The 12608-nt window shown below is 45.3% G+C and overlaps 1 protein-coding gene across 5 annotated transcripts in view; it reads left to right on the forward strand.

The window, feature by feature from the left end:
* The window catches only part of ALK (ALK receptor tyrosine kinase), a 405981-nt gene that overhangs the window by 308710 nt on the left and 84663 nt on the right, over positions 1 to 12608 (forward strand). For 4 of the 5 annotated variants that reach the window (XM_069955319.1, XM_069955321.1, XM_069955318.1 and 1 more), the window contains 3 exons: positions 4221 to 4390; positions 5099 to 5193; positions 5750 to 5890. In XM_069955319.1, coding sequence (XP_069811420.1) covers positions 4221 to 4390; positions 5099 to 5193; positions 5750 to 5890 — 406 coding nt within the window. Of the gene's footprint in view, positions 1 to 1435; positions 1523 to 4220; positions 4391 to 5098; positions 5194 to 5749; positions 5891 to 12608 lie in introns of those variants that run through there. The other variant, XM_069955322.1, reaches the window with a different exon arrangement.

Raw genomic sequence — 12608 nt, forward strand, 5'->3', positions numbered from 1 at the left:
TAAGTGCACCCCTGGTTTAGGGACGCGGAGACGGTGACAAATGGCTGTGTCCTGCGAGAGGAGCCGCCACGACGTTTGGTGTTTTATTTATCTTCACAGCTTCTAATCAGGAGATCATTTGCTGAACACACAGTTTTATGATCATCCATTAACCAAAAGGGAGAAAACAAACATTTTTGGAATATAAATGATCAAATCCTTCTATTTCCTGTGTGATAAATGTCCCTGATCCGGATAAATGAGGATGAGGTTAACCCTGTGTATGCCGCTCTCTTTATCATCCTCTAAGTAAAATAAGTAGACAATGTGATGTGATCCCTGATGTATTTATGTCAAAGGTATCACAGAGAGCGAGTGCCATCACTTACAGTAATCCAGAGTAAGGGTACCTTTACACAGAAAGATTAATCCGACAGATTTTTGAAGCCAAAGCCAGGAAAAGACTATAAACAGGTCATAAAATAAAGACTAAGATTTCTCCTTTTTCTTCAAATCTATTCCTGGCTTTGGCTTTCGAAATCTGTCAAATAAATACCTCTGTGTAAAGGCCCCCTAATTTTGTGACACCTGCAAAGTGCACATTATACTTAGTAACTCAAGAATGGTCAGATTTCCTGCACACCATGAAGCCGTCAATTATACTTACCTTTCCCAGTTCCACCAATTCTTCCCACCTGGCATCTGTGGCTGTGCCTGGGAATAAAGAAGACAGGAGGAGTAGGGAAAGGTGAGTATCTGTATGTCTAGCCTGGGGTCTTTATGCAGGTGGGTTCTGGTCTGGTCCTTTATTTAAAAAGAGGGGATTTCTCAAGACCGGTATATATGTACTCCAGTCTTAACTAGATCCCTGCCCCTGTGTCCCGTGCCAGATTTATTGAGAGCTGACTTAGATATTCACCATGATTTTAAATCAGCAAAAAGAGACTTTTTGCTAACACAAGGATGAACCCCCTGCACAGGTCTTTTATATACAAGAGTACTTGCTTGATGTCTGTATACAGGGGGTTCTGGTCTGGGGGCTGTAGTACGGTGTAGTCTGATGTTGGGTCTCTACATAAGAAGTCATGGGTTTGTATGCAGGTATGGGGTCTCTATGCCACGTGGTTGGGTCTGTGTACATTGGGGTCTGGTCTCTGGTCTGTATTTAGGATTGTATCTTATCTGGGACCTATATTATTATTTAGGGATCTGGTCTGTTTTCCTGTTGTGCTATATGTGATGCTTTAGGCTGGGAAGACGCACTTATTGGAGAATATGGAGAAAAAGGGCTAAAAGTAAGATTCTCTCTGTTGCCCATAGCAACCAATTACAGCTCAGTTTTCATCGCACTGGTAAAATGAAAGATGAGCTGTGATTGGTTGCTATGGGAGCTGTGATTGGTTGCTATGGGAGCTGTGATTGGTTGCTATGGGTAGCAGAAAATCTTACTATCAGACAGGGCCATAAATCTCTATATTTGTCTATCGATTTGTAGTGTCCCAGTGCGGGTGTGCTACTATTGTCCTAGTACACTTGTCATCAGGTACTATGTATTTCTATGCTCTGGGCTGAAGGTCTGCACTTTACTATGTCACCACTACGGGTATCTGCTATGAAGTATTTTTCAGCCAAGTCACCCTGACAGAGTTTTGCTACTTCCTAGGCAAGGTCCCCTCTGTAGCCCCCTAGCCTTCTAACAAGCTCACTACAAGTCCAACTTAACCTAACTTCACCTACAAGTCAATCCCAAGTCTACAAACCTATATATACCTATATACCTCAACACCCAGCTCAAGTGATCTGTGTTGTCAACCGTGTGAAAGAGTATAGTTTTTCTCTATTGCACCTTATTACCCAGTTTCTATATACTTTTGTATTGCACTGAATTTTTCAGTAAACTGTTCATGTGGTTAATAACTGGACTCGGTTTACTCGGCTTTTACATGTACACCTGTTCTACCTCAAAGTTGTGTGTCAGTGTAGACATACCACTCCTGGCCATGGCGACAAGTGCCCAGTCGGTACCCTAACACCTAGCCCCCAGCTAACACCTAGGTACCACAGGTCACCGTAGATTCCTCTCCATTTGCAAGATCTTCGCTCGCTGTTAGTAAATGGCAACATTCTTGTTCCTATCCATGGACCCAAATCCCTGTACAGCCCTATTACTTCTCACAGCTGACGATTTGCTACAATTGGATCCAGTCTGGACAATCAGGCCAAATAAAATACATCAGGTCCCCTTCACACATCCATGTTTTCTGTCCGGACCCAAAAATACAGTCAGAATGTGGTCCCATTCATTTCTATGGCCCCATGCACACATCCATATGTGTGTTCTGTCTGTACAGAGATTTGTGCTGCAAAAATATGGGCAATCACCTATTGGTAATGAAGGGGTCTGGTTTCCAGTAGTCATAATCATATCTCCTGTAAGAAAACACTGCGCTCTCTATAGTATAACAGAGTACACTGTAACATATGGGTGGTGGCGTGTCTTTCTTGGTTATATAGCTCATGTCTCATGGTGTCTCTGTGAGTTCTTCCAGTATACGGCTCTGAAGATGATGCATAGAGCGAGGCCGGTGAGGTTAGAGGCTCATTGACCCCACGATGCGTCCAGCCCCCCGCTCAATAATCCCTTGTTTTCTGCAGGAGATCTAGGGGTCTATAAAAAGCAGAAAACTGCAGATGAGGCAGAAACTATTTTGGTGTCCGAGTTTTCTTCTGTCGGCTCAGCATCTCCACAGAAAACGGGTTATTGAACCTGATGCTGCGAAAATAGTTCACGTGTCAATCTGCCTCTGTCTGCGCACATGCACCTATCTGCAGGATTCTCAGGCAGAACTTCCTGTACAATAGTAGTATTGCCTCTATGGTAATAATATATTGGGTAGAAAATACTATACATTGCGACAATCATAACGTGATATTTAGGAACACTGAGTGCCATATACTGTAGGTTGACACCAAGGTGCCATGATAAAATTATTCGGATGTAAAGCGTAATACAGAAAAATCATTACTGAGAATGAATATCCCCCCAATAATAATAAAAGGGAAAAGAGAAAAAAATAACTTAGGGGAGAAATAACTAAGACGGCAACAACAACAAACAGAGCACCGTATCCTTGTACCAAGCAAAGAAGAGGAGGACTATTGAAATCTGCAACTTACTACTGTATTTGGTAATTGATCTGTTCACAAAGAATATAACTACTATACTGCCCCCAGAGACTAGACTATGACCACTATGATACAACTCCCCAGAGAAAACAACATAGCTACTAAAATACTCCCAATATTCATTACTGTAACTACTATAATACTACCCAATGTACAAAACAATAACTTCTTCAATGCTGCCTTTTATGTACAAGAATATAACTACTATAATACTGCTCCTATATACAAGAATATAACTACTATAATACTGCCCCTATGTACAAGAATATAACTACTATAATACTGCTCCTATGTACAAGAATATAACTACTATAATACTGCTCCTATATACAAGAATATAACTACTATAATACTGCCCCGATGTACAAGAATATAACTACTATAATACTGCTCCTATATACAAGAATATAACTACTATAATACTGCTCCTATGTAAAAGAATATAACTACTATAATACTGCTCCTGTATACAAGAATATCACCACTATAATACTGCTCCTATATACAAGAATATAACTACTATAATACTGCTTCTATGTACAAGAATATAACTACTATAATACTGCTCCTATGTACAAGAATATAACTACTATAATACTGCTCCTATATACAAGAATATAACTACTATAATACTGCTAATATATACAAGTATATATAACTACTATATACTGCTCCTATGTACAAGAATATAGCTACTATAATACTGCCCCTATGTACAGGAATATAACTACTATAACACTGCTTCTATGTACAAGAATATAACTACTATAATACTGCTCCCTATGTACAAGAATATAACTACTATAATACTGTTCCTATATACAAGAATATAACTACTATAATACTGCTCCTATATACAAGAATATAACTACTATAATACTGTTTTTATGTACAAGAATATAACTACTATAATACTGCTCCTATATACAAGGATATAACCACTATAAAACTGCCCCTATGTACAGTATTACAATGTAACTGCTATAATACCCCAAATTCAAGAACTACACACTTTCTAACCTCACTATTAACCATTCTTTGTGTTGTGATTTTAGCTCCGAATGTCTTTTCTTCTGGAAGGCTTCTTACTAGGAGATGTATCCGTGCGGCTTCATGACAACAGAACTGGCAGAGTCAAGACACGGACACTATGGCACTTTGCCAATGGAGAGGGTCTTGGAGTTTGGCAGCATTTGGTGCTATCTCTTCAGGGTGTGTTGGAGAGGTAAGTCCTTGCTTAGAAAGTAACAATCAATACGGGTGACATTAAACCGTACCTGTCATTTCAAAGGATTTTTAAAGGTCTGTCTGGGTTTGTTAAAGTAACCCTTCAGGAGGTGACAGGTGATGTTAGTAAAGTTACTGCTGTTATTGAGCCCCCGAGTCTCCTCCATGGTGTAGAGCTATTTCTCATTCGCTCCATTTCAGAATACAGGACCATAGTTGGGCTGTTTCCCAGTACTACACACAGTGTACTGTTTGCAGTGTGGACAGCAGCAAGCACACAAAGGACAGCTACCAAGAGATTTAAAGGGGTTCCACCTTTTAGAAACTGCTTGGATCATCTTCAGCAGACAGAAAGATTTCACCCACACAGTCTAGGCTTTCTCATGCTCTCTCTCTCTTTCCTGCTCTCTCCTGTCTCTGTCCTGCCCTGTCTCTCACTAGAGACAAATTTCCCCTGACAATAGGCAGTGAACAGCAGATTGGAGGAAAGGGAGACACCTAGTGGCCAAGACTATAGAGCTGACATTATGGAGTAAGGAATCACATTTGGTAGACAAAGTGATTTACAATTATGTCAGGAATCATATAGGTGATCACATGGAGGGAAGGTGTTTAGAACAACAGGGACCATATAACGTTACAGCACCAGTTGTCACCCATTCATCCAATCACAGGGTGTCATTACTGTATATGTTTTGCCATGCAGGTTCTGGCTGGAGATCCACGCCTCCTGGTCCAAGGAATCAGATTCAATCATTGCTTTTGATAATATATCACTGAGCCTGGGCTGTTATCTAACAAGTAAGTAATAATATATCCATACATAGCTCTACACTTCTGGGGCCGGATGACATGTAGGTCATGTATTTGAGAGTATTGCTGAATAGGTAAGTCCACCGACAATTGTTACGCCCATCTTCATGGTGTCAGCTACAGAACTCTTCACTAGAGATGAGCGAATGTACAGTACAAAAGAAACTAAGTGATTCATTTGCTGGCTGCCTTGGAACTCTGTGCTGGTCCACTCCGGGTGCCTGGAAAAGCTGGATCCAGCACATGGACTGCAGTGTCACAGAGGTCAAAGGTAGCCGGGTAACAAAGTGCTTTGCTTCACTATAGACCATCCTGCAACTAATGGTTCTCTATATACATACAGTACTTTCTTTGGCTGTGTGCTGAACTTTATGATGGAAGTAGATGACACTGCTCTTTAGATGGGGTTCACATACTTTTAGTCATGTACTGTATCACTCCACACTACATCATCCTTCAACACCAAATGACTATTACTCCGCATAATACAACCATAGGTTTTGATGCAGTGATCACCATCTTACTGATGTGATTTTCTTACAAGGTAACGGAGAGATGGCGGTGCAAACTGCGTCATTCCTTTCAAGCAATCTTCTAATGGAGAGCAGCAGCCAGAAGAAGAACGAAACTGCAGCCCAACACCTAGAGGAGCAGTTCATCCCTACTTCCCAGTCAGATAAAATAGGTAAAAAAAAGCTAAAAAGATGTCTGTGGCTGTATATGTAATATTGTCTTACACAATCTTTTGAAATCCATGCTGAACTCTCATCTTGCGGCCCCTGTAGTGTGTACTGTGGTACTTTCATTTATCTAACGTCTCTATGCATTCTTGTGTGACTGACCACTATTACTGTCAAAGAAGCTTCATGTACAAATGTTACCTCCTATATTATACTTCAGAGCTGCACTCAGTATTCATAGATATGTTATATTGCTTATGCTGGGCATCTCCACTTAACTCCCTAAGGGTCAGAAAGTAAGCAGTGAGCTGTACAGATCACTGCTTACTGTCGCTCACTCGCAGTGCTGAGCGTACTGTGCCTGGCCCAGTGACGGAAGGGGTTAAGTTACTTCAATGGACACTGTCGTTAGAACAAAATCTAAATCAACAGGGGATGTGACATAAAGCATGTTTGCAATTTACATTGATTATCTTTTTTAGTTTTTATGCATTAAAACAAAGCTATACATACCTGTATCCAGGTCCAGTCTCCTGAAGGCAGCTATATAGCAGCTATACTTACTGTATCCAGGTCCAGTCTCCTGAAGGCAGCTATATAACAGCTATATTTACTGTATACAGGTCCCGTCTCCTGAAGGCAGCTATATAACAGCTATACCTACTGTATCCAGGTCCAGTCTCCTGAAGGCTGCTATATAACAGCTAAGCTTACTGTATCCAGGTCCACTCTCCTGAAGGCAGCATCAAGAATTAAAGGGCAACTCCGTAATGTGACTAAATAAGCGCTCTGGCCCCGATTCAGTTGTGCCTTACAGTCAGGGCCGGCCTTAGGGTAGATGGCGCCCTGTGCGAAACCGTCTTCTGGCGCCCCCCCCCCCCCCCCAGGACAACAGGTTGTGCTGTTTCTGCAACAAAGTAGCTTTCCTTTCCAATTTTAGACAACCCTATTAAAGGGAACCAATCACCCAGAAAATCAATGTAAAGACAAGGATATGTGCTGATAGATCACCCAGCACACTTCCCAAATATGCCCCTGTAACCTCTGTGCCCCCCTCAATTAGACAGTAATCTTACTTTGTTCAGGTCACGCGCTGTATGTAAATTTTTGCTAAGTAGTCCTGGTGGGCGTATGTAGTCCTGGTGGGCGTATGTAGTCACGGTCCGGGGGCGTATCTAGTCACGGTCCGGGGGCGTATGTAGTCACGGTCTGGGGCTGTAATCACGCCCAGAGGGGCGTGATTCGGAGGCTTGCGGTCCAGTGACGTCATCAGGCGGCTTGCGTTCCGCGCCGCGGCCGCGCCGACGTGTTCGGGAACCCGCGCATGCGCAGTACGGCGGGAGACTACGCTGACGTACTGCGCATGTGCGGGTTCCCGAACACGTCGGCGCGGCCGCGCCCCCGGACCGTGACTAGATACGCCCCCGGACCGTGACTACATACGCCCACCAGGACTACATACGCCCACCAGGACTACTTAGCAAAAATTTACATACAGCGCGTGACCTGAACAAAGTAAGATTACTGTCTAATTGAGGGGGGCACAGAGGTTACAGGGGCATATTTGGGAAGTGTGCTGGGTGATCTATCAGCACATATCCTTGTCTTTACATTGATTTTCTGGGTGATTGGTTCCCTTTAAAGGAGTTATCCAGGATTAAAAAAAACATGGCTACTATCTTTCATAAACTGCTCCTTCCCAGTCCTCAGGTTGTGTGTGGTATTACAACCCAGTTCCATTGGTGTGAATACAGACAAACTGTAATACCACATACAACTAAAAAATAATAATACATTAACATACGACAATACTCAATACTACACTCACAGGGGGCGTTTTCTCTGTATGAATGGCAGGTGATGTTTTTGCAGGCCCTTTTTCTTTTCTTCTTGTTTAGACCATCATGGAGACTTTTCCTGGTGACACCTCGACTCCGCAGAATCTGCCAGAGAAACATATTAGGCTCCTCTCTAATGCAGCACCATCCTCATCGCCATACAAATCCTCATCTGTATCACTTCACACAGTAACAGAGACCACTCTGTGCCCCCATATAAGCAGTGTGTCCAATACATGCCCCCAAATAGTAGTCAGGCTGAGCTGTGCCCCCATATATGCAGTATGCCCAATACATGCCTCCAAATAGTAGTCAGGCCCCCTCTGTGCCCCCATATAAGCAGCATGCTGAATACATGCCTCCAAATAGTAGTCAGGCAGCTCTGTGCCCCCATATAAGCAGTATGCCCAATACATGCCTCCAAATAGTAGTCAGGCAGCCCTGTGCCCCCATATAAGCAGTATGCCCAATACATGCCTCCAAATAGTAGTCAGGCTGCACTGTGCCCCCATATAAGCAGTATGCCCAATACATGCCTCCAAATAGTAGTCAGGCTGCTCTGTGCCCCCATATAAGCAGTATGCCCAATACATGCCTCCAAATAGTAGTCAGGCAGCCCTGTGCCCCCATATAAGCAGTATGCCCAATACATGCCTCCAAATAGTAGTCAGGCTGCTCTGTGCCCCCATATAAGCAGTATGCCCAATACATGCCTCCAAATAGTAGTCAGGCCCCCTCTGTGCCCCCATATAAGCAGCATGCCGAATACATGCCCCCAAATAGTAGTCAGGCTGCTCTGTGCCCCCATATAAGCAGTATGCCAAATACATTGCACCAAACAGTAGTCAGGCCCCCTCTGTGCCCCCATATAATGCACAAGCGCACTTATTTGTCACTTGAGCACCAGAATGTCAGAGCAAGAGCGATCTCCTGAGATAGATCATAGAGAGAGGGAATTGGCAGTATCGGAGAAGGAAAGAAGGGCAGGGAAAAGATGGAAATAAGAGGAAATTTGAGGAAAGATGTAAAATGGCGGTTAGCCATTACAAACAATAGGAGAGAGATGAGAGGAGGGGGATGAGGCTGGTGGGCAGGGCTGCTGTACAGATAGGAGATGGGGGTAGCTGTAGATAGGTAGGTGTAGGTAGATAGTTATAGGTAGGTTGCTGTAGGTAGTTGTAGGTAGCTGTAGGTAGTTAAAGGTAGCTGTAAGAAGATAGCTGTAGGAAGGTAGTTATAGGTAGCTGTAGGTAGGCAGCTGTAGGTAGGTAGTTATCGGTAGCTGTAGGTAGATAGTTATAGATAGGTAGCTGTAGGTAGTTGTGGGTATCTGCAGGTAGGTAGTTATCTGTAGCTGTAGGTAGATAGTTATAGATAGTGAGCTGTAGGTAGTTGTGGGTATCTGCAGGTAGGTAGTTATAAGTAGCTGTAGGTAGTTGTGGGTAGCTGCAGGTAGGTAGGTTATAGGTAGTTGTTGGTAGGTAGTTGTAGGTAGTTGTAGGTAGTTAGTTATAGGTAGTTGTAGGTAGGTAGTTATAGGTAGTTGTGGGTAGCTGTAGTTAGTTATAGGTAACTGTAGGTAGGTACTTGTGGGTAGCTGTAGGTAGGGAGTTGCCACCCAATCCCCTCCCCATGTAGGCACTAACAAACACACATACAAAAAAAAAACAGACACTTTAACTCACCTGGCTCCCCGCCGCGCGTCTCCTCTCCTCAGCTCGGCGGGCGTCGCTCCAGTGACGTCACTCATCCGTCGGGACGCACGAGACGCTGGCGATCAGCCATAGAGGCGCCCGGGCAGAGAGGCAGCTCTGTATACTTATCTTTGGTGTAGAAAGGAACGGTACGCTGTATGTCTGCAGGAGCGCCGTTAGAAACCACTGTATGAGCAGGGTGCCGGGCGGCCAGCTGGGGGAGCGATCGGGGCCGACAGACATACACAACATGCATTATGTGACAGTGTCGTGCTGTGTATGTCTGTCCGCCCCGATCGCTCCCCCAGCTGGCCGCCCGGCACCCTGCTCATACAGTGGTTTCTAACGGCGCTCCTGCAGACATACAGTGATCTTTTCTACACCAAAGATAGGTATGCAGAGCTGCCTCTCTGCCCGGGCACCTCTATGGCTGATCGCCCTGCGCCTTCCTCCTCCTATAGTGTTCCAGCGCTCCTGCAGACAGAGACAGCACACATTTCTATAGCTAAATGTGCAGCTGTCACTGTCTGCCAGAGCGCCCCCTAGCTGGCCGGGAGTTATGCGCCCCGGGGCAACCGCACAGGTCTCACACCCCAAAGGCCGGCCCTGCTTACAGTGCATAGAATGCAGAGTGGCATCTAGGGGTGGGAGTTCAGAATGCGGCCCAGAATACATATACTGAATAGTACCGACCTACACACATACCTTACGCAATGGAACATCTCTTCTGGGACACTGCCAGGGGCGTTGCTAGGGTCAGAAAACATCCGGGGCACAGGCCCTTTAGTGCCGTCGTAAGCGGTTAGGAGTCCGGTCCAGTGAAGAAGCTAGTAACCCCAATGATCACTCTATTAGCCCAGCTCTATTGCTGCCCCTCATAATAACTGCGGCTAAGCAGACACAGTCAGCCACCCGCCCGGGGCTCCTGTCAGGGTCACGGTCATCGGTAGTGGTGCACACCACTACCCAGGCAGCTCCTTCACAGCTACCCCTGTACACACAGCCTCTGGGAGGTCTGCCCTAGCTCCTATCCTCTAGGCCAGTGTTTTCCAACCTTTTCTACCTCGGGGAACTCCTACCAGATAACATTCTACAAAATGCAAAAACCTCATTCAGTGACTCACAGGTGATGTCTTCTTTGATCTGAGTTGTTCTCTTTCCCTTTCCTCCATCCGGCCCAGGCCACCCTGATGATTTCTTCCAGCTGCAATTCATCTCTTCAGAACCTGCCAAACAAAAATATTTGGCTTCGCACTTAAACAACAACTTCCTTCCCTTTTCCCATTTATAGGCTCCCATACAGTAGTAATTCCACTGTTTGGTTCAGTGAGTAGGTAGGTATGTGTGTTGCCCCCTGAATGTATGTAGGATCCTCTGCTGTGTCCTCATATAGTAATAATGATCAGTGTTGTAATAATGCGGCTGCGCCATAGTAAAAGTTCTCCTCCAGCCTGCAATTAACTTGACTGCCATCTCCCCCACACACACACACACTACCTGACCCACACACACACACTACCTGACCCCATTATCACATTATCCTCCTCCATGAGCCCCCTCCACACACATTATCCTCCTCCATGAGCCCCCTCCACACACATTATCCTCCTCCATCAGCCCCCTCCACACACATTATCCTCCTCCATCAGCCCCCTCCACACACATTATCCTCCTCCATCAGCCCCCTCCACACACATTATCCTCCATAAGCCTCCTCCACACACATAATCCATCCTGCTGAGCCCCCTCCTCCACACACACTAACCCCCTCTTTCCCCAAGGATACATACTTGGTGCTGGCCCGCTGGCGACTAAAGTTAAAGTGAGGTGATGGTCTGTGAGGAGCTGCAGCTTGGCGCCTCACACAGGCTGTGGCGCACTTAAACCAGGAGGCGGGACAGGAGCGTTCGGCCATCCGCTGCGGCGATTCAGCCAATGAAAGGAGCCGGCCGGGTGACGTCACTGGAGCGGTTTCTAACCAGGAGGCAGGAGAGAGGCACGTGCGGCCGTCCGCTGCGGCGGTCTGTCCAATCAGCAGGTGGGTGGGCGGTAGTCAGAAGCCCTGTGCATATTGCGGGCACGCCGGGCAAGGCTAGCGATTGCCTATTAAGGCCGCGGCTGCTGTATTTTCGGGCCACAAAAACTTTCGGGGCTAGGCTGAATTCATTCGGGGCTTGGGCCCCGAATGAATATGCCTAGCGACGCCACTGGACACTGCATCATGATCTCGTCATGCCTCGCTCTCTGACAAGAATGGAGCCATCCTAGTGTATAATGTAGAATAGATGACCCAGTGACTGGCAGAATGTGAGGCACAGAAGGGAATCATTATGTTTCCTGAACTGTTGCCCTGTGGATAAATAGTCTATAAACAGTTCTGCCATGTTGGCACGCAGTCGAAAAAGTTACACTGGTGTAATTTTTTGTTTGTTTGTTTTTTGCTTATATAGCTCAACGCAGGCTGTATAGAATAACGTAAATGCTCATGTGTATACCTGTTTTAGTTGATGTAGCATGCATTGGCAGTATGGCATCCTTATTATTTTTTTCAAAATGCTGCCTACATTTCCCATGATGCTTCTAGCTTTATAGGCAGAGGAGGTGGACTCTCATCACTGTGCATGGTCAGCAAGTGCAATAGAACTTCCATCCACTAACTTACCCTGCAGAGTGTGTTCAGTGTGTTCCTATGAGTTGCAGCTGCAGCCAGTAACCTTGTGATGGATTTCTCCCCTTTAGCTCTTAGGGTATATGCACACTACGGAAAAGAGGCGGACACTTTAAGTGGATTCCACTTGAAGTTTCACCCGCCCCATAGGCTCCATTATATTTGCAGGCAGATTCTGCCATCCGTCTAAAGCAGTGCTTCTTAAACTTTTTCTACTGGAGCCTTACCCAACAGACCAAGGCAATGCCTGGGCCTCACCAGAGTGACCAAGAGGGTGCCTGGGCCTCACTATCTGTGGTGAAAGTCCATTCAAAAGCTGTAAATAATGCTAGGGCTAACTCGTCACCCATCTCCCAAGCTCTATATGCTAATAAAGCAAGTACAAAATAAATTAATAATTTAGCTAACAGCAAAAGGACTGTGCAGATCATAGTTACTTTCATAAAAACTGTCTCCCCAGCTGGTCCTCACCAACAACTAGGGGGCGTCTCACTGGTGAGGCCCACCTCACAGTTTGAGAAGC

Source organism: Dendropsophus ebraccatus, chromosome 15, assembly GCF_027789765.1.
Source record: "Dendropsophus ebraccatus isolate aDenEbr1 chromosome 15, aDenEbr1.pat, whole genome shotgun sequence".
NCBI lineage: Eukaryota > Metazoa > Chordata > Amphibia > Anura > Hylidae > Dendropsophus > Dendropsophus ebraccatus.